The 22,683-nt window shown below is 39.5% G+C and overlaps 2 protein-coding genes across 2 annotated transcripts; both read left to right on the top strand.

Annotated features, from left to right (window-relative positions):
• The first annotated feature begins 1,995 nt into the window (after positions 1 to 1,995).
• LOC103155041 (zinc finger protein 260-like) lies at positions 1,996 to 14,407 on the top strand. The gene is made up of 2 exons (XM_007576563.2): positions 1,996 to 2,085; positions 10,861 to 14,407. Exon 2 carries the CDS (start codon positions 11,064 to 11,066, stop codon positions 13,347 to 13,349), a length of 2,286 nt encoding a protein of 761 aa, XP_007576625.1. The 5' UTR covers positions 1,996 to 2,085; positions 10,861 to 11,063; the 3' UTR covers positions 13,350 to 14,407.
• LOC103155043 (zinc finger protein OZF-like) lies at positions 2,001 to 18,765 on the top strand. Its single transcript, XM_016663243.1, has 2 exons — positions 2,001 to 2,085; positions 15,030 to 18,765. The coding sequence occupies exon 2, from the start codon at positions 15,042 to 15,044 to the stop codon at positions 16,518 to 16,520; it is 1,479 nt and encodes a 492-aa protein (XP_016518729.1). The 5' UTR covers positions 2,001 to 2,085; positions 15,030 to 15,041; the 3' UTR covers positions 16,521 to 18,765.
• Positions 18,766 to 22,683: the final 3,918 nt, after the last annotated feature.

The raw sequence follows: 22,683 nt of genomic DNA, 5'->3' as shown, positions 1-22,683 counted from the left end.
CCTCTGAATTGTATAAATTGACTGAACTCAGTAACTGCCTGTCTGGCACTAAAATCTGTCTGAATGACAACCACCTCAGGCAGGACCGAGACGCTTATCGTAGCTCCTGGTGATAAAATCACAGAAATCAGGAAGCATCTTGGGTTTTTAAACCCTGGGAACAAAAATATGGCATACAATGATGGCATGAGGCTCCTACTCAAAGTGCCTAGATGGAGCAGTGCTAGCCATAAGTTTGTACATAATGCTGTTCCCACATATGCAGCTGAGCTCAGGAATATTATGTATAAATGCATGTGTAGATTATCTGTGTCATGCAATAATACAATTGCAATTTTAGTAAATCCTGCTTTTAGTGCTGTGAGATTCTCTTCAAGATGATGGAATCATTGGCGTCATCATTTATTTGTGACTCGGTGAATAATATGTCATGTTTATTTTTATTTTTCTCTTTGTTTTTACCTTTTTTCTATGGACCTTTTTTGTGTTTGGAATAAAGATATGATTGATTGATTGATTGATTGATCAACAATGTGTGAATAGAGCAAAACACTTAGCACGTTATAGGTAAATGTTATTTAGTTTGGTTAAGAATAATTATTGCACCATCAATAAATGTTCTTATTGCCAGAGGAACACAGCAACACCTTCATGAGCTCAGAGGGTCAAACTGATGAATAAAGAGGATGGACGCTCTCTGCTAAGATATTCCTCCCATCTTTCATGTTCTTTCAGCAAACAGTTGAGACAGAGATGTTTTTGGTGTCACCGCCATTTACCTGCTGTTATACCTGCCATTCAAAGTATTCTTAAAATATTGTCTGTTAATCTGCAGCTCATGTGACCAAACCAGCCGAGAAGATGAAAAGTTAAAACTTGAGTTTTAACTTTTTCTAGTCGTGTACAACTAGAGGTTGTATACAACCTCAAGTTGGGTCACCCTAAGATCACTGGGTCTTCTTAAAAGATAGAGTCTCTGAGAACAGTTCTTAAATATGTAGTCAGTGTTTTCAGCAAAGTTGAGCTGACTGTCCAGGAATGACACAAGGAATTTAAAATTTGCCAGTTTCAACAGGTTGGCCATCGAGAGAAACTGGAATCACTTTCAGGTTTTGTTTATGTCATTTAATTAGCTCTACTTCCTTAAGAAAATGGAAAGGTATGTTCATTTGTGAGGGAATTTATCTTTTACTGTGCCAGTAATGTCAGAATTAATAATAAATAATAAAGACTTTGTGTTATTCTGATTTAGTAATGTAATTAGATTGGTTGTGCTACCACACCCGGGCCACTAGAGGCAGTAGCAGGCCCGAAAAGATGTGACTAAGGAGCAGATTTAGAAGTACACCGAAAACTACAGAATTTGCTAAAAACTGTGAGCTGCGCTTACGTAAATAAAAGATTGAAGTTATGATACATGCTGAGAGTGAAAATCCTTCCTAAAGGTGAAAATAATCACAGATTTCAAAAGAAAATAAAAACGGAAGTATAGGAAATAGCGCCCCCTTCGCTTCCAGATAGCAATGGTCCCATTTCCAAATAAGGTATGAGACTGACAGCGGTCCGTCCCGCCCCTTCCTGTTTGCTGCAGAGGTCCTTCTTAAAGGACTGTCAATTCGCTACAAACGGCCGAACCACGATGTTATTAATGCCGATATGAAGATCAGTAATTACTGAAAATGTATTTTGAGTTTCTCTATAAATTGCGTAACCCAAATGTTCATAAAACTCTTATATTTGACATGGGGCTTTACATGTTTGTTCAGTGTAGCATCTGGACAAAATTTGATATTTGTAGTTGCAGGGGGAACTTAAAAGCACGTTGCCTGTTTCTGGGTGACATCTCCGTGTGAGACTTCCGCCGGAAGTTACCAGCAAGGCGTTAGCAGCGTTAGCTTCCAGGCTTCATTGTGGCTTTTGTCGGCTAGAAGGCGGTTTCGCCGTGTGAGCTGAATATTTCAGAGTCTACAGTGACAATATCTTCGGCTAATCTTCATCTTCAGAGAGAATCAATCAGAGAGACTAACTGCTGAAATATTCAACATCGGAGGAGGAAGAGCTCGATCTTCAGCTCGGAGCCTGCAGGTAATGTTTGCTGATCCAACCTGGCTTCTGCTTCACCTCGATATAAACGGGTTTCTGTTGCATTAATGAACCTGAATGTTTAAAAAGGAGATTCATTCTTTTATTAAATAAAACACAGAAAGTGGTCCTTGAATCAAAATTAAATGTATAAATTACATTTAAATAACATAAAATAAATGCGTAAAATCAAACTATGAAAATGAAAAAAAAACATAAATGGGACCAAATGCTATTGAGAAATAAGTTTTTTAAAAAGAGAGAAATAAGTTTTTTAAAAAAGAGAGAGACTTAATGACACGAAGCAAAGACGTCTGGCTGATATTCCAACGTTTCGGAGCAGCTGGACCTGCTCCGGTTCTGTTTGATCTGAACTCATCTGGGCAGCTGATGGAAATCAGTCAGTTACGGGTTGAGGAGAAACACCAGAGCTGCTCATGTCTGCTGCTGGAAACATTATCCAACATTTAACCAAAACTCACTTATTTGTTTGCACCCTGCTGTAAAAAAAAAAACATTAATTGAGTTCATATTTAAAATAAAATCTTTTTTGTAACTCAGGGACTTTTTGTTGTTGATGTTTGAGTTGAAAAAGTTGCTGACTCCTTGGTTATTTTATTTTTACTTTTATGAAGCATAAGTCTGTTATGCTTTTATAAGTTAAATAAAATAAATGTTTATGGGCTTACCTGGTTTTGCAATTGGAGGTAAAATTGGCCAGACAGAGTGGGACAGCGTGTAGCGGCGTAAGGACGGAGTTACAGTGGTTTACAGCTTTATTTACTTTCTTTGTTTTTTTATTGCCAATTGTTTTTATTGTTGTATTGTAAATGTATTATTATTATTATTATTATACCTCCAGCAGCACCATGACTTTCACCTTCATCTTTCTGCTCTGACTCTCCATGACGACAGCCAGCAGCATATGTAATGTTTTTTTTACACAGGGCCGTCTGCACCACTTTGGCTCCTTTAACCACTAATTCTTTGCACAAGTACTTGAACTATTTTCAGATCAGGCCTTCTGTTTCCTTCCTCACTGCAGCTTTAGGTGGTGAAAATCTTTCCTTTCTGTCTGACATAGACGTGGTAAAGTTGGCTAGATGGTCTCTGTTACTTTACTTGTTTGAGTTTTTTCCTCAGAGCCCAACTGACAAGCTCTGGCAGCCTCCAGGGGGCGCTCCACACTTTGAAAAGCCTTGGTTTATTAAAACTCTGAACATGCTTCTCCTCTGCAGCAGCTGGGATCTGCTTTCTGTCCTCTGATGTTTGCTGGTTACTCAGTTTTTACCACATCTCGGATGTTAGCGGCCTGCTGCTGTTAGCGGCCTGCTGCTGTTAGCTTTTCAGTTGGGCTCTGAGGAAAAAACTCCAAGTCTGGCCAATTTTACCTCCAATTGCAAAACCAGGTAAGCCCATAATAATTTTTTGTTTTTAATATTTATTTTGAGTTTTTTCCAAATTGACATGCATATATTAACGTAACAGATCAAATTCCCACCCATCCCCCACACACACCACATCGGCACATCAGAGAACACACAGTCAAGACAACATGATAAATACACCACCAATTGATCCAAATCATTCCACAAGCATACAAAAAACAAAAACATGACAGTTACACAAGCTGCTAAACAATGGCGGGTCTGTCATCAACAGTCTTTCATTGAAGGAATTTTAGTACAAGGTCCCATATTTCTCAAACACACTGACCATCTTCATTGCAATATCTCAGTCTTTCCAGATGCAGAGTATTTGCTAGTTCCCCCAACCACAGATCAAATGTGGGCACAGAGTCCTTCTTCCAAAATCTCAAAATCAACCTTATAGCAATCGCCGTACCAAACAAAACAGCCATTTTCTCATCTTTAGTGGCTGGTCGCACAGCAATGAAGTCCCCAACGATGGCAATAAGTGGTTCTGGGTCCCATTGTTTTCCAGAAGCTGTTGGAGGGGAAAAAAGTGAAAAATTTTCTTCCAAAATGAGTGAAGCTGAACACAGAAGCAGAAGGAGTGTGTCAAGTAATAACAGCAGCCTGACAACGATTACAAATTGGAGACACGCTTGTAAAGAAAGTGCTCAGCTTCTCCCTGGAGTAATGGAGTCCATGTATTGTTTTGAACTGGATGAGATTGTCTGGCATTGACTGAACAGTCTTGTATGCTTCCTCAGATACCTGCTGCTCTAACTCGCCCTCCCATGCTTTTTAAAGATGACTCAGATTAAAAAACATATGCCTACCTGGCATAAAGCCAGTCTGACCCGGGTGGATGATTAAACCTATGTATTTTTTTGAGTCTATTGGCTACAGTTTTCCAAAGGATTTTTGTTTCTAGAGGTAACAATGAAATTGGGTGATAGGATGAAACAACCTCTGGATCTCGGCCGGGTTGGGGAATGAGCCAAATATTGGCTCAGTTTAAAGTGGGAGGCAGTCTTGACGCTTGCTTAGAGTGGTTTAACATACGTAAAGTAGAGGTGATCATTTGGGGCTGAATATTTTGAAGAACTCGACACTAAAGCCGTCAGGACCAGGCGCTTTGTTGTTGGGAAGGGTCAAGATGACAGATTAAATTTCCTGTAAAGTTATACTGGCTTCCAGTGCTTCAATCGAATCCGACGGTAGTTTTGGCAAATTCAAATTTTCAAAAAAACTTTCCATATTTCCAAAGTCTAGTTTTCCCTGTGACTGATAAACACTAGCATAGAAGTCTGCAAAGCGGTTGTTGATTTTATCCGGATCTGTGAGTAAGGTCCCATCTTCAAGCTTAATGCGATGTTTGGCTCTAGAGGCCTGTGATTGTAGCTGACGGCTAATAGCTTATGGGGTTTATCACCTAACTCAAAGTATCTTTACTTGACTTGTACCAGTAATTTAGAAACGTATATAGTAGTTTCCAAATGCCAACCAAATTGTGGGATTGTAATAGATTTTTAAGGGACTCGCCACTCTTGATTGAACTGGACTGAGGGCGTTGTCTATCTAAATCTGGGTCCAGGATTAGGTTTAAGTCCCCACCAATAATTAAATTAGAGCCCACCCAATCCGGCACTACATTAAAAAGGTCTTGAAAAAGATGGGATCATCAAAATTAGGCCCGTATATATTTTTTAGTGTCACTAGTGCAGTATTTAGCAGCCCACTTACAATCGCGTATCTTCCCCTTTGATCTGAAATTGTCTGCTTATGAATGAACGATGTGTGTTTTTTAAACAAAATTGCAACCCCTCTAGTTTTTGTGCTGAAATTTGACTGGTATACATGAGAGGCCCACGAGCGGCTAACAACTTTAGCAGCTGTTTTCTTAATATGGGTTTCCTGGAGAAAACGCAGGTGTGCATAAACTTTACCTCTTTTTAGAGGACTATTTATCCCGCGGACATTCCAGCTAATCAAATTAACCCCACCCTTACTATGTTTATCTGGATCAGTTGTCATTAATTTGTGTGCATTTTAGTAACTGTTGCATGACTATGAAGATGATTATAAGATAATCAGAACACGCCGATGTGCAAGAAACAGCCCCCCCAGTAACATGACTAACCCTCCCTGCTACCAAACATAACTGAACGGAACCCTGAGCGGTGTCTCCATACCCCAACTTAAAGCTAGAATTAGCCGTCCACCAGGGGGCAGACAAGCAACACAGCTCCCCATCTTTCCAACTAGAGTAGCCGCTCAACCCTACATAATGAACATATCAAAATAGATAAATGACATTTCTCACCCAATGACAGAATCCTTAATTGCTCACTTTCTCTAAATTTTAAGCATAACAACAGAAGGGTAGTCTGACCACCTGCTTCATTTAGTCCCAGACTGCCAGTCCTCGATCTCCCGGCTCAGGAATTTATCGGCTTCCACTGGAGTGTCGAACGTAGCAGTGTTATTATTCACAGTAACCAGGAACTGCGCAGGGTATCCGAATCCATAACGAATCCCCTTGGCCCTGCATTGCTCCCTGATGGCTTGGAACGCCTGGCGTTTCTTCATTACAGCTGAGGTGAGGTCAGGAAAGATGAACACCAAGCGACCGTCGTACTGCAGAGGACCCTTCTCCCTCGCCATCTGTAGCATCCGCTCCTTCTCTTGAAAAAAATGCAGCCTGACAATGATGGCTCTCGCCTTCCCGTCTTTAGCCTGCGACAGGCTCCGGTGTGCCCGATCCACCTCAATAGGCCGATCAAAGTTGTCTTCTCCCAGCAGTTTAGGCAGCAGTTTGCAGACAAAGTCCGTCGGTCTACCATTCTCCGATTTCTCTTGTATGCCCACAATACGGATATTCTGCCTCCAAATCCTCCAGCTTGGCTTGCTGCTGAGAGCATTGCACAGCTAGGCTATCATGTTGCTTCTCCAGCTCCGAAATCCGTCTCTCCTGTGACACGACTGCGGCCTCGGTTGATGTCACACGGTCACTTATATCGGAAAGCGCCGCTTTGAGACTGGAAATTGATCCATTGAGCTCCACAAACCTCATGTCGACCGTGCTGCTAAGCTTGCTTATGGCTGCTAGGACGTCCTCATCGGTGGCGGATGGACGCGGACAGCACGTGGGGCTCGTGTTGGCATTAGCCACCTTGACGCCTGCTAGTTTGGTCTGGTCGTCTAGGGTCTCATCCCCTGAGCCTTTGCCTTTCTTATTACCTTTGGGCTTCGTCATCTTGTTCATAATACAATGGCACACTACAAATATGCTAAGCAGAAATTTAAGTATTATTTAGGGTGAAATAATGGTGAAGTTGAGTCGGAGCTTCCTCAAAACACTTCTACTCCATATTGAGACCTAGGCCACGCAGCCCATAATAATTTAATATAACATAAATACCAGCAGAAGAACTCGTCACATTACAAGGAATGGCCTCAGACATTTATTTTCAATTTAGTCTGAGAATTTACTAACAAAGTAGTCCAACTTTACAGCTGAATTTTCCCATAAATAACCTCTTAACTACCGACATGCAGCCAAGCTGCTCAAATTAATGAGCCAACTATGATTAAATGAAATACTGAGAAAAACTTTAAAACTACTTAAAACAAGACAAAAACAAAAAATGAAGATAAGCATGAACCACAAATGCAGCGAGACACAAATCAGTGCACAAATATGAAATATGCACACTGTTTTATACTCTGACAAATAATAATAACCAAAACTCTTCAGCAAGAAGCATTAAATAAACATAAAAGGACGACTCAATCGTTTTATTTAACTACTTTATTCTGATCTGATCAAACTCAAATCCTAGGTGAAGCTCAGAAAAGGATCAACAGAAAGTTTCCACGTCTTCCTACATCCAGGAACTCTGTTGCCATTTTGGTAGTGTGGAACCATCGAAGCATAAAAGTTTATGCATATTCTCAGTCATATGATCCTGTAATATTTATGGCAGCACAATCAAATGCCAAGGCCTTCAGATGAGTTTGTGTTGGTGATCCCATTTTAACCATCATTGGATTTCTTTAACTTTTAAATGAAAACATGGCAAAAATCACAATTAATTCAAATAACCATCTTTTTATCTAATCATTACTCATTGAATTGTCTGATTCAATAAAAGATCAGACATCTTTAATAATAGTAATGTATTTTATTTGTAGGCACCTTTCTTGACACTCAAGGTCACCTTACATTTGGGAATGTTTGCAAGTACAGAAAATAAGGCTTTGGGGTTACCCTCATTAGAACTGATTTAAAGTGGAATACTATTGATTCAGCTGCAGAAATGGGATCTTTGTAGTGAAGAATATGATTTGAATGTCTTTGTGCACAGAGAGTCGACATCCTTTTACTTTTAACTAAGAGTGGAAGTAAGCCAAGGTGCAGTACAGGTAAATGAGACAGATCTGGTTTTAAGTGGAGCAAGATTGTTTAGGAGGCCATGAAGGCTTTTGTTGTGTGCAAGCAATTCATCTGGGGAAGAAAAATGGTCAACGTTGGGTAGACTATTAATACAATAAGATGAATTGTCTAGATCAATGTCCTTAATATTACAGAAGGTTACATTGTGTGGGAGGTTAGATTTAGAAAGAGAGATATTAACTCCAAATGATGGAAACGTAATCTGAAAAGGGCAGGAATCTGCCTTGCAGTCGGTAGGTAATAACTCCTGAGCAACAAATTAAATCCAAGATACGTCCTTTAATATGCGTAGGAAAATTGGTGTATTGCTGGAGTCCAAAACTGTCCAAGCAGGATATGGAGTCTTAAGAAGAGTCCGTTCATTATCCACATGAATGTTAAAATCCCCAAGAAGTGTTATATTTGGTGAGATTATAGAAAGGGCGGTACAAGGTGGCAGTTCTAGTGGGAGTTGGTCCAGAGAGCTGACATACAGTTGCTTCAAACGAATGACGGACAGGAACAGTTACAGGCCTTACCCTCCACTTCTCGTGGTAGATTATTGCGAAACCTCCCTCTCTGCCAGAAACACGAGGTTGAGCGATGTAAACAAACCCTGGAGGAGTAGCATCGTTGAGTGGAGCAAAGTCGTAAAATATCCTGGTTATGGAGCTGAGCTGATGGTGGTGATCCATGCAGATGTAAGCGGATCTTAAAAAGCTCGGTGGCAGAGAACTGGAGGAGTGCTGTTGTTATTCAGGGTTTTAAGAAAAGTCTCGGTAAAAGAAAACAAGAATCTTATTGTCAGAGATTTCTGCATTCCTCTTTACTTTTGCTCTACGTTTGTAAGCCACCCGACTGCCTGAACCAAATCCCATTTCTTTAAGTTCCAGGATAATTTCCGGTTTGAATGCTGCTGCCTCACTGTGGCTGCATCTGTTCACTAAGTCAACCTGACACAAATACACTTTCATTGACTTCTGCATTAAATTCAATACCCAATGGTTATTATGGTCATAAATAAATGCTAGTTGTACTATAGCATATTTCTCAGTCAACTCATGACTCCATTCTGGTCATAGTTCTGATCAATGCAAAGTACAAGCTAGTTACTAAACTAGATGGTGCGTAGTGGATAGTGCACACCCAAGGCAGCGTTATGTGACGAGCGAGCCAGGAGTCATGGTTTGTGAATGAAAAACAGGGCTGTTAAAAAATGGGGTGTAATAATGGATGTTTTCACTCAGTCAGGGATAAATGTGCTGATAAATTGATTGGTTAAAGAGTTAAGGGACAGTGAAACACTTTGTATGTTAATGATCTGAATAGTTCATTCTACAAACCCTAGCAGTCAAGTTTGAATAAATAAGTGAATGATTCATTCAGGGGGGAAATCCACATTTCAGTACAGCCCATCCAAAGAACAAAAAAACAAAGAAACATACAAGACATTGGTAGACTGGTGCAGCCCTTGGAGTGACACCTTTTCATTAGATGAGAATAACCGCATTAAGGAAAAATCATATCTCACACTATTTTCTATTGGACACAAAGTAGGGTTGCAAAAAACCTTTGCACATGACATCAATATATAGACAACATAAGGAGAGGAGGCAGTGAAGGTGGTGCAATGAGGTGTGTTTATAGCCAGACAGTGTGTGTGGATTTGTAAATAAGTCTGTGAACACTGTTTCCCTCCCACCATAGTCTTTGATAATTGATGGAGCATCATCAGCGGTCTCAGTCAATCTCTGATTCAAGTCCATGGATGTGAAGTACTGACGACTTTCTCAATGGTGAAATCCAAACAGCCAAATAAGTGGTCAGTCCAACCAAACTAGCAAGTCAAGGTTGATTCCATCTCACCAGCAGATTCCAGGGGCCGCAGTTGTCCTGCAGCTCTCAGCAATAATTCAGTCGGAGCGTTCACCGCTCGGCACAGTCCTCTCAATGGTCAGAACAGCTGCTTATGTTTTCTGGATTTCACAATATGGCAGGTAACCACCAACTCCAAAAAGCAGAAATCCTGTTATTAAAAATTTCAGTTGTGTTCACGTCTTCAACATCCTCGACCAACAGTAAGGACAGACACACTCCCTTCCTCTTGCCCAGGAATCCAAAGTGTATTGAACTGCATACGTCCTGCCAGGGCATCCTGTGACTGATGGGAGCGGAGCAGGGTGGAGCTGTATGCGCTTTTGTTATGCATTGCTCTGTACACTCTAATTAGCGTCTTCTTACATTTCCTTTCTCAAAATGATATGCTACCTACTCCTCTACTTGCATGATAATATATCAACACAACTTCATTGCTCATTCTGTTTTGGCTTTCTCTGTTTATGTATATTAAATGCAGACGAAGCAAATAACTTTGACCTGGTCTGAGTTTCGGGTGGGGCTCTGGCTATAGATCTAAACTCTAGCTAAAGACACGTCCTTTAGTGAGTAATTTTATAAAGCATTTAAAAACTAAACAATGTATGTTATGCACTATTTATGATTTAAGACATTCAGAGGGACTGTATGCTTAAAAAGAAGAATGGCCAACCTGTTCTAAATAAAATGCATTTGTTTTCAAAACTTATTGTGTGATCTACAAGTACCACCTTCTTAACTACTGTATTTCAGAACTCATATCGGCAAGTACCTAAACCAAAGTATTTGTTCTGGAAAAAAGTGGTATTGAGAAAATCCGAGTATCAGTAGTTGCCTTTATGTTGTGTCCTGCCTAAAGACTGTAGAGAAACCTCGGACTGCCTTCATTTTTGCACAAAAAAACTCAGTTGAACAGTGAACTCCACCTGTTGGTTACATGTGCAACATGTTGATGATTTGCAGCTGTCAAGCTTCTGGTGTAGCAACTGGTCAATGGAAGATGAACACAGAAAATAAGCTAAAATTAATATTACATTTTCTGTTCTTTTTTTTTTCCAGATTTTCCACATCATTATTTTTGTTATTAAGCTAGATGTTGCTCATTGTTTTGTCTTCTACCAACAAGAGATCTCTGTTCTGGAAAAGAAGGAAACATAATCTTTAAAAACCAAAGGGAGAGCCAATGAACCAGAACTTGGACACGTAAAATCAGAGTATGAATCAGAACCTTTGCTGAATGAAGACCACATTGTACTAAAGAGATGGATATCGTAATGGGGACAGATTCTGGATCTCTTGAAATAAAAGAAGAACCAGAAGAACTAGAACCGCAACAAGTTGAAGAAGATCATGATCCATCAGGATTTCAGCACATGGTAAAAATTGAGGTCGAAGACATCAGTCAGGATGAAAACCAGGATGTACTGAAGCAGGAGATGGATTCCTTAATGGGAGGAGATTCTGCATCTGTTGAACTCAAAGAGGAGCCAGTAGAACTCAAACCTAAACAAGTGAAGGAAGAGGAGCATGGATCAGGACCTCAGCAGATGGCAGAAAAAGAGGCTAAAACCATCAGTCAGGATGAATACCAGGATATACCAAAGCAGGAGACTGATAATTTAGTCCTAGAGGCTTTTGATAATGATACAGACCAACAACAACCACCAGATGTAAATGGAAATCAAATTCTCTTACAGAACTTCTCTAAAGTAGAGCTTCAGGAAATACAGACTCGTGAAGCCTCAGGATCCAGTAAAGATGATTGGCAACAGAAAATGGCTCAGAAAACCAGAGGACAAAGTGATGATGCAGAGAAAGGGATGAAGGGCAGGAAAATTCAGAATGGTAAACAATGTAAAGTGTGTGGGAAATATTTTAAATGTAATAGTGATTTAAGAGTTCACATGAGAATTCACACAGGTGAGAAGCCTTTCTTATGTTTAATCTGTGGGAAATGTTTCAATCACAAACATAATTTAAATAGCCACGTAAGAATTCACACTAGTGAAAAGCCTTTCTCATGTAAAACATGTGGAAAAGGTTTTAATCAAAAAATTAGTTGGAAATGCCACATGAGAACTCACACAGGTGAGAAACCTTTCTCATGTCCAACCTGTGGAAAAGGTTTCAGTCACAAACATAATTTGAATAGCCACATGAGTAGTCACACAGGCGAGAAGCCTTTCTCCTGTCTAACCTGTGGAAAAGGTTTCATTCAGAAGTTTAGTTTGACTATTCACACGAGAACTCACACAGGTGAGAAGCCTTTTTCATGTGTAACTTGTGGAAAATGTTTCCGTCATAAACATGATTTGAATCGCCACATGATGACTCACACAGGTGAGAAGAAGCCTTTTTGTTGTTCAATCTGTGGGAAAGGTTTGGTTCAGAAACGTAATTTGAGTATTCATATGAGAACTCACACAGGTGAGAAGCCTTTCTCATGTATAACCTGTGGAAAAAGTTTCATCCAAAAACGTAGTTTAAATAGTCACATGATAAGTCACAGAAGTGAGAAGCTCTTCTCATGTATAATCTGTGGAAAGGGTTTCAATAAAAAATCTAATTTTACCTGCCACATGAGGATTCATACAGGTGAGAAGCCTTTTTCATGTCTAACCTGTGGTAAAGGTTTTAATCAAAAAAGATTTTTGAGTACCCACATAACAATTCACACAGGTGAGAAGTCTTTCTCATGTCTAACTTGTGGAAAAGGTTTTATGCAAAAACAGAGTTTGAATAGCCACATGAGAAGTCACACAGGTGAAAAGCCTTTCTCATGTTTAACTTGTGGAAAAAGTTTCATTCAAAAACGTAGTTTGACAAGCCACATGAGATATCACACAGGTGAGAAATCTTTCATGTGTGAAACTTGTGGAAAGAGTTTCAATAAAAAATCTACTTATACTAGCCACGTGATAACCCACACAGGTGAGAAACCTTTCTCATGTTCAACTTGTGGAAAAAGTTTCATTCAAAAACGTAGCTTGACTAGACACATAAGAACTCACACAGGGGAGAAGCCTTTCTCATGTATAATCTGTGGAAAGGGTTTCTATAAAAAATATAGTTTCACTTGCCACATGAGGATTCATACAGGTGAGAAACCTTTCTCATGTAAGACCTGTGGAAAAGGTTTTAATCAAAAAAGATTTCTGAATACCCACATGCTAGCTCACACAGGTGAGAAGCCCTTCTCATGTCTAACCTGTGGGAAAAGTTTCATTCAAAAACGTAGTTTGACTAGCCACATGAGAACTCACACAGGTGAGAAGCCTTTTTCATGTCTGACCTGTGGGAAAAATTTCCTTCAAAAACGTGGTATGACTAGCCACATGAGAATTCACACAGGTGAGAAGCCGTTCTCATGTATGACCTGTGGGAAAAGTTTCCTTCAAAAATGTAGTTTGACATGCCACATGAGATCTCACACAGGTGAGAAACCTTTCATATGCGGAACTTGTGGAAAAGGTTACAGTCGCAAACATAGTTTGATTAAGCATCTTGCAACTCACAGAATAGAATCCTTTCCTATTTCATACTTGTAATAAAGTTCTCTGTGGTTGTATTTTACCTACTGAAACTTGTAAAAATGTAATTAGAAACCGTTTAAAATTACCCATACAAGTCAGAAGGCTTGTATGGGTAATTCTTTGAATTACCCATACAAGCCTACATGTCTTTGAATTCTTTGCTGAATTCAAAGACATTTAAATTCTCTTACATTTGTGCAAATCTTTGAATAATTAAACCTACTTTTGCAGATAAATATTATAACTTTTGAGATCTGTGCTCAGATTTTCAGACTTTTTGGCGCTCTCACATTAAGACCTGGCATGTACTTGTTCTGGCTCATTTAACTGGGGAATTTAGCTTGAGACTCCTGGCATAGATACAAGTTAATAATTATGCATGATAGTAATGACACTTTGACCTCACAATACAAACTGTGAAGTAAGAGAGTGGGTCTATTGAGAGTGAAAAACCAACTGAAGATGTAACATAAATGCACTAAGGAGGCGACTGGCTACAAAAGCGGCATCAGAAGATGTTCCTTTAAACGAGTCTGAGATGGGAATGAGGAAACATTTGGTTTTAGTTTTGGTCTAAATCTACAAATAGAATAAGACATAACAGTGCTACCCCTGAAGTAGGTGGGATCTGAACTCAACAGTTGGATGTTTATCTACAAGGCAGATCAAAGTTGAAACTCTTACTGTCAAATGATTTTCTTTGTATTTCACATTTTGTGAAAGGCTTTTAAATATAGATATTGAACTCTGTTGTCTTCTTATCTTTATTCTCAGGTGGGTTTTTATTTCTGTGGGAGTGGGAAGCTTAAGTGAGTAATGAGAGAATGGGAATATCAAAGTTTGTTGCTTTTGGTATTATTTTTAGTAGTCTATTGTTCCTTGTAGTAGTTTGTCAGTTTCTATCAAAAGAGATGTTCAGGAAAAGTAACTCCATAAAGATTAATGGCTTTTTATGGGATGGTTTGTAATAAATTGCAATAATAATAGTTTTGTTTTGTCTGTTTTTTCACAGATTGTATTGAAATGATGCATGATGTAAAATCAATGATGTGAAATAAAAAGAATAATAAAAAGGGCAGTTTCTCTGTATTTAATCAGTGACAACTATTCAAATGAATGAACATGCCTCTGTCATGTGACCCATGTAAGGATGCCTAAGTCCTCAATCTAGAGCCAAAAAAAACTCTTAAAAAATGAATGAAGTCTGTTGTGTGGATTAATGCTGGAATAAACTATATTAATGTTCATCAAAAGATCAGCCTGACTATATCAGCTCAATACTAAACTCAGTCAAACTTAGACCAGGGCTTCATCAAAGTTGACAGAATGAATCTGCATATCTGTTTGCATGACCTTCAACCTTCTCGATTATTTGCTGGGAAAATTTAAATCAAACTACCAAAAAAATCACTATGAATAACGAATACAATTATTTATCTGAAAAATAACAGCTTTCATCAGCTTTCCAAGTAACCTTGTTCATCTGTTCCAGGTTGCTGCCTTAATGCTGAGTTCACTTTGACTCTAAAGACAGCACCTGTAGAAAATTTGAAGCTGATGAAGCTTCATTATCAGTGAGCTCCTCCAAAGCTGTGATGCTCCTTTTTTTGGTCAATAAAAGATGAACAGAGAACCAACTGCTGTAGGTAATAAGTTAAAATTTTAATATTCCATTTTCTGTTTTCATTTTTTCAGATTTGACACATTATGTCTGTTAACAAGCAAGATGTTCTTGCTCATCATTTTATCCTCAACCAACAAGACATCTCTTTTCTGAACCAGAGGGAATCTCTGAAAACCAAAGGGAGAGCAGAGGAACCAGAACTTGTACAAGAAGAAGAGCATGAGTCAGAACCAGACCTTACTGCACCAAAGCAAGAGATGGATAACACAATAGGAAAAGATTCTGCATCTCTTGAAATCAAAGAAGAGCCAGAGGAACTAGAACTGCAACAAATGAAGAAAGATGATTATCAATTAGGATCTCTGCAGATTGTAAAGATTGAGGTTGAAGACATCAGTCAGGATGAAAACCAGGATGCACTGGACCACGAGATTGATACCTTAATAGGAACCAATTCTGTATCTCACCAAATCAAAGAGGAACCAGTAGAACTAGAACTTAAAGAAATAAAGGAACAGGAGGATGGATCAGGACTTGAGCAGATGGGAAGTCGGGATGAAAACCAGGAAGTACCGAAGGAGGAGATTGATATCTTAATCCTAAAGCTTTCTGATGATGAAACAGACCACCAACGACTGGAGCTCAATGGAACCCAAATCATCTTTCAGAACATCCCAGAAGCAGATCATCATCAGGGAATAGAGACTAACGAAGCCTCGGGATCCCACAGAGATAAACGGCAACAGAAAACCAGATGTGGGAATGAAGAGCAAAGAATGAAGGGCAAGAAAATTCAGAAGGATAAAAAATTGAAACAGTGTAAAGTGTGTCATAAAAGTTTCAAATTCAACTGTGGATTAACAGTTCACATGAGAACTCACACAGGTGAGAAGCCATTCTCATGTATAATCTGTGGAAAGTCTTTTAATCAAAAAGGTAATTTGATTAGCCACATGAGAACTCATACAGGTGAGAAGCCTTTCTCTTGTCTGACCTGTGGAAAATGTTTCAATCAAAAACATATTTTGAATTGCCATATGAGAACTCACACAGGTGAGAAGCCTTTCTCATGTAAAACTTGTGGGAAATGTTTCAGGCACAAAAATGATTTGAATAGCCACATGAGAATTCACACAAGTGAGAAGCCTTTTTCATGTTTAACTTGTGGAAAGGGTTTCAATACAAAGCGTAATTTGACTAACCACATGACAAATCATACAGGTGAGAAGCCTTTTTCTTGTATAACTTGTGGAAAAAGTTTCAATCAAAAAGGTCATTTGAATAGGCACATGAGAACTCACACAGGTGAGAAGCCGTTCCCATGTATGACGTGTGGAAAATGTTTCAATCAAAGAGGAAGTTTGACAAGCCACATGAGAACTCACACAGGTGAGAAGCCTTTTTCATGTATAATTTGTGGAAAGGGTTTCAATGCGAAACGTAATTTGACTAACCACGTAAGGAATCATACAGGTGAAAAGCCTTTCTCATGTGGTACCTGTGGCAAAGGCTTCAGTCATAAAAAAAGTTTGACTAACCATGTTATAATTCACACAAAATAGAAGCCTTTCAAGTCACGCAAAGTCATGTGACCGAGGTGAGGAATGTAGCTTGTTAACCATAGCTCCACACTTTTCCCTGATGTACCTTTGTTTTTCCACATGTGATATTTTGGTTGACATGTTTACCAAGTAGAAAGTGATGGTGACATTGTCACCGAACCAATCTGTCAAAAGGCTCAAAAACAAATGAATGTCCGCTCTGTTGACAATGAAGAAACTGCTAACCTAGTTAAGCTAGCAGTAGCAGAAGCCAGAACTACGCCAGTGGAAGAAGTGGTTGCCCAACTTTCAGCCAAATCACAAGCCACGGTGACGGAGTACATCGCTGAAAATCTGAGATGTTAACCATCCGAGCAGACACCTCAGAGTATTTAGAAACCACCAAAAGCCGCCTAACAGATGTAGATAGCCGCCTCTCTACATTGATGGGCAAGCTAGCAACACTGTGCAACACACTGGAGGAAAAAGCTGACGGGTCGGCCAGAGACTACATAAAGATAGAGGGGATTCCCCAAACCCCTGAAATACCTAACCTTCCCACCTATTTACTCAATGCTGTCCTGAAGTGGTTCCTGGAGATGCCTTCAGTTGAAATCGTGCGAATTGGTCCAACAGGGAAAAATTCCAACTGTAAGCTAATTCTGTGTTTCCTTCTGCTGACATTTACTGACAGAGCTGGGTCCAATGTGTGGGGATAAACCAGACTCATTAAGTGCTGTTTGTTAAAGAATGTTCTGCCCTTTATTGTTTCTTGAAGCCCTCTAGTTCCACACTGACAGGAATGTCTCCGGGAAATATATCGGAAAGGGAACGCTCCTCTACGTAGAGGTCCAAATTTACTGGGACAGAGAATCTACATAGCACTTTAAAAACCGTGACCACCAGCTTATACGTTTTAAATTCATACCTTGAATGTGTTTCACCCCCAAGAATGGATTCGCTATGAAAACGATCACATTATGACTAATTATGACTTATGCACGCTTAATAATCATCATACACTTGTATTTGGGTTGTGCCAATGTTTTTGTAAACCTTTTTTATGACAATGAGAACAAAAATGACACGATGCGTTTTTTCATTTGAAATGAAAAAACAAAAATATTCTCGTTTTTTGTTTATTAAACCATAATCAGAAATCAGATAATGGCTCAGCTTGGCTCGTTATCCGATTTCCCATTTCATTCACCAAACGAAAATGGAAAACTCGGATAATGAGCGCTCGATTTCAATTTTCATGATTTCAAGTGGTCTGACCTGAAGTCCTCTCTGTCCGGCACAGTTTGTTTTTGTAAACTCGTCCAAATTGGCATGTAATTAAATTGATCATGAACCTTCACACTGAAAGCTTTATACACTTTGTTTACTATATGAAGCTAATGGCTAAATGCAGCTTCCGATTCAGTGAATGGCTAAAGGGCTAGTCCGCCCAATTTTTACCAACCTTTAATCTGCTCTGGTTTAAAAAGACGCTCAAACCGCGACTAGAACATTCTGCCCGTCATTTAAACCCTTTAGTTTTTCCTTTCTGAATAGCATACCAATTATAATCCGGTACGTCATGAACAAGCATGCAGAAAAGGTTATCCAAAATATAAAAATGTATCTATTTCTACCAGGTAGGAAATGTTTGAAAAAAGAGGATTTGGGAAAGAAAACAGGTCAACATTCTGACTTTAATCTAAAAAAAATGTCTTGCACATCAGTTGGTGTTAGAATAATGTTACAGGCCTTTTATCTTCATATCCTCTTCTGTGGTTTAACACCACACAATATTTTTTCATATTTGTATAAGTATGACTGTCCAATTAGAAATGAAAACTTTTGTCCCCTTCATGAGACCATTTACTTATAACTTATTAAACTCAACTGACTAAACATAATGAACAACTTTTGAGTTGATTATTTCCATTATTTCTTATCTCTGGATACATAAGCAAGAAACATTAAAAGAATTATTTCATATTTAATTTGTTTCAATCTTTATGTAGTCAGAGCTTTGAACTCAAATCTTACAAAATAAACAGACAAAATGTTTTCATAAAAATGTATTTATTACAATAACATACAAGCAGTTATTCAGCCTGTGTTTGGGGAATCATGAAAAAATATTCCTATAATTTATGTATATAAAAGATGAGGAGCCGGTGAGGAAGACGATGTCAGGAGGAGGAAGAGGATCACTGGGAAGCTGCATCCAAACCTGGAGCTGAGGCCTCTCCTCCTAAGAGCCGCCTGCATGAAACAATAAAAAATATTTTAAAAAGTTCACACTGCACGTAAGAAGCCAATCGAAGGGAAGAATATATTTCACTCACACAAATAATATAAATTTACGAACTAGAAAAAAATCAGAGGAAGAGAATAACTGGTATTGGAAGCGAACACTGTCAATGTTTAGATCCCAACATCTTCAGAAGTATCGAACTCTCCAGAGAGGAATATTATATTTTGACACACGTATCAAACACGTACTGTACCAAGCAGTACGTGTTTGATACGTGTGTACATATGCAAACACATTAAACTCTTCATGTCACTTTGAGACGCTACGATCAGATATCAAGCAGCAGAATACGACAAGGTGACTCGCCGAGATCAGGTTGCAGTTAGTGGGGTAAACACACTCCGGCCGGCCGCTGAGCCTGGAGCTGCCTGGAGCCACTTGGAGCCGCCTGGAGATGCCTGGAGCCACCTGGAGTTGCCTGGAGCCGCCTGGAGCCACCTCGAGCCGCCTGGAGCCACTTGGAGCTGCCTGGAGCCACTTGGAGCCGCCTGGAGCCACCTGGAGCCACTTGGAGCCACTTGGAGCCGCCTGGAGCTGCCTGGAGCCACCTCGAGCCGCTAGCAGAGCTACGCTGCTCCGAAAACTCCGGAGTATATTTCATAGAAACTGCATGAACTAAGTGCGTAAATGAAGCTATGAGGGCTACTTTCTAGCCTAAAAACATCTTAAAACAACTTTATGTGACAAATTAATAGTGTACTGACCTGTTTGTCGCTGCTGGAGGCGCAGTGCAATGGAAGCCATCTTGCTGGTCCAGAGACGAGACGGTATGGCTGCAGTGGAAAGCCACTCCCCCGTGCTCTGGCCTTTCAAAATAAAAAACTTAACTAAAAACTCAGGCTAACCATTTTTCTCGGTGAGCAGATGTTCGGTATTTGTTTCTCACAGGAGCATTACTTAAACTGACTTGCAGCTGGCAGAAAATACTATATAGTATATAAAACCTGAAACCTGAAAGGAACAAGCTTGTCGACCTGCAGCCTGCATGGTGTGTGTGATCCGGTCGCTGTGTAAGCCGGTCAGAGAAGAACCTCCGGGTCAGACCGCTTGTCAACAATGAAATAATGAGCCAAAAATCCGATTTCCGTTTTCTAAACGAAAAGCGAAAAAACGAGTCTATTTCTTTTTTTCATTTTCCATTTCAAACAAAAAAATGAACTTCCTGAAGATACACGGACCCTCTTGGATGACTAAGACATGACGAGATGTGTGAGTTTTAATTGACACAAAACTAAAGGAGAATGATTGTGGGTCTGTTACATCCAACATGTTTGATTTTCTGCGTGTTGTGTTCGTGATCTGCCAGTGATCCTGTTTGGTAACGCCCACCACCTGAATGACTTGAATCATCGATGGATCACGGCGTTAAGTTACACGAAGGGACTCTGTGAACAGAAACCCTGAAAGGATTTATGGAGCTTTCTTGAAAAGGCCATCGCCCTTTTGAAAGAAGAACTCGACTGTCTGGGGAGACGGTGGTAAATGTGGATTTAAACTTGGTGAACAAAATACTAGGAATCTTAAATAATACCAAAAGCTCACCATGCAGATATTTTTTCAAAGGTAAGTTGCACTAATTTCTGTTGTATGATGGGCATACAATGTTACTCAATTATCAGCTTGTGTTAAATTTAGTAGCTATGAAATTCCACATAACTCGTGGCGCACATGGGTGCTACCTTCAATTTAAAGTTTGCTTGGTTGCGCTGTAAAGCCAGTTGGTTCACTTATATGTGTGTTACTATTATCTGTGGAACATGTGAGATTTATGGATGGGCTGAAGCTTCCACCATCTTGTAAAATACACAATCATCCTTAAATGTTAATGAAACAGGAAATATCGAGGACAGCAAACCGAGGTCCGCTGTGGACCCTTGTTGCCTGCAGGAGCTGATGTGACGACAACGCGCTGCTCTCAACACCCTTTTTAAAACGGCCAGCCTTCCTCAGAAGTAAAAACTCCCCCAAAAGACGGATGAGTCAGAAGATGCACGTCTCTTGCTCAGCGTCAGTGAGGTTGAATGTAGGACGGATCTGAAAACGTGTCTGTGATTCTCTTAGGGGGGGCAGACGTGCCGAGTTCAGAGTCACAGTTCATTGTCAGAAATCTCCTGGGAATGACATGGAGCATTACGCTATGACTGGTTCACTTTTCTCTTTTAGTAAAATATTGTGCTTTGATTCTCTTGCATGTTGAGTTTAAATTTTCATTAATTCAGTAATATTAGCCAATTTTATTTTGAATAGGTTTGGTCTTTGGATTTATGGTAACATATTTCATGAAGAATGTTTCTGCAAGAATGCAATATGAAATTTGTTATGGACAGTGTAGATTTTCATCCTACTGGCTGAAATATTACGTTTTTGTTGAAGGCAAGATCAGAAAAATAGACGTTTATAAAAAGTTAAATCTGTTATGCATTGTATTTTCACAATAACTTTATGCCACAACTGGGTAAAAACAACTAATTTTGTGTTATTTCAAGTGAAATGAGAAAGTATTTACATTTAACATAATTATGTTGACTAGATTGTAGATTTAATTGACTAAATGTTATTACTTTTGGTTGACTACAACAATTTTTTTGGCTAAATCTGAATAAAAACTTTGCTGTAGAAACTAACTGCATTGTGTCACTTTTTGGTGAATGTCTGATCCACATGTGGCTCCTGGAGGTTCGGAGCGGTGAGTGTGCAGAAGGGCGGACAGCTGAGGCAGATGGAGGAGGAGGAAGAGCAGCCGTGTGTAGAGAAACTCTGGATCTTCACTGAGAGGGAAACCAGGAAGCTGCACAGAGGGTGGGATCCAGTCTGGTAACCTTTAAAGCAGCCATTCTTAACCCCAGGGCCACAGCCCACATTTGGGCCTCCAGCGCCACCTAGAGGTCTGCAAGAAACTCCCAGGTTTTTACCAGTGGGCTGCAGGGAGTGAAGTTTACAAAAACCAGAGGCGTCATCAGAATTCAGGCGCTGAGTTACAATACAAGTTTTCACCACCTGGTGGCAGTGATGTGCCGTCAGGTGTTTAATAAGCTCTAATAAGCAGAAGAAGAAACCAGGCGGTACTGGAGACATTTTTAATGTGAAAATCCTTCCATCTCCAGCGCTGAGATGAAGCTCCTCTTCCCATTAACAACCAGAGAAGCCAGTGGATCAGGATTCTCCTTTATGGCTGCAACAAAAACCAAAACCTGAAACACTCCGAGCTGCTGGAGGCTCTGCCAGCGAGCCTTCACCCACCGGACCCAGACTGGATCTGAAACGAGCGTCTCATCGGGATGAGAATCAAAAAGGAACATCTTAGTGCATCAAAGGATAAACTGTCGGCTTATTTTAATGTATTTATTTTTGAGAACATAATTTAACTGAACCAATTTTCACATTTTCCCCAGTTCTGAGTCTTAAGTTATCTTCATGCCACAAAGCATATTACCGTCACTGTAGATATAAAAAGGACATTTCCACCAAAAAAATTAGACATTTTTTAGAAAAAACATTTATGAACTCAGTCAAAGATTTTCTAGAAAAAAAGTCAGTTTTAAATGTTAAATATTTTCAACTTTTCAAATACAAATGTTTTTTCTAGAACTTTTCATGTCAGAATTTCTGAGTTTTTTGGTAGAAATATACTCTTCCTTTACTTCTGTCTACAGCGGCTCGTCTGGTTTGATGGTTAAAGGCCGAACATGAACCTCTATTGTAGTTTGAGCTGTTCCATGAATTTCTGGCCTGTTCAGGTGTTTTATGTGCAGGTTTGACACAAATGATACTTAAAACACTTTGTGATCACCACATTACTGCAAGTTAGTTATTGGGTCCACATAGAGCTGCGTGACCAGAGACACTGCAGCGGATTTAAACTCTTACCTTGACATG

Source organism: Poecilia formosa, unplaced genomic scaffold, assembly GCF_000485575.1.
Source record: "Poecilia formosa unplaced genomic scaffold, Poecilia_formosa-5.1.2 Scaffold410, whole genome shotgun sequence".
In the NCBI taxonomy this organism is placed as follows: Eukaryota; Metazoa; Chordata; class Actinopteri; order Cyprinodontiformes; family Poeciliidae; genus Poecilia; species Poecilia formosa.
Note: the sequence above shows the minus strand (reverse complement) of the source record. Positions and strands in the feature narration are given on the sequence as shown.

Excerpts from the sequence above, each read along its gene's own strand:
- LOC103155043 (XM_016663243.1), top strand. The coding sequence starts at position 15,042 with ATGTCTGTTAACAAGCAAGATGTTCTTGCTCATCATTTTATCCTCAAC.
- LOC103155041 (XM_007576563.2), top strand. The coding sequence starts at position 11,064 with ATGGATATCGTAATGGGGACAGATTCTGGATCTCTTGAAATAAAAGAA.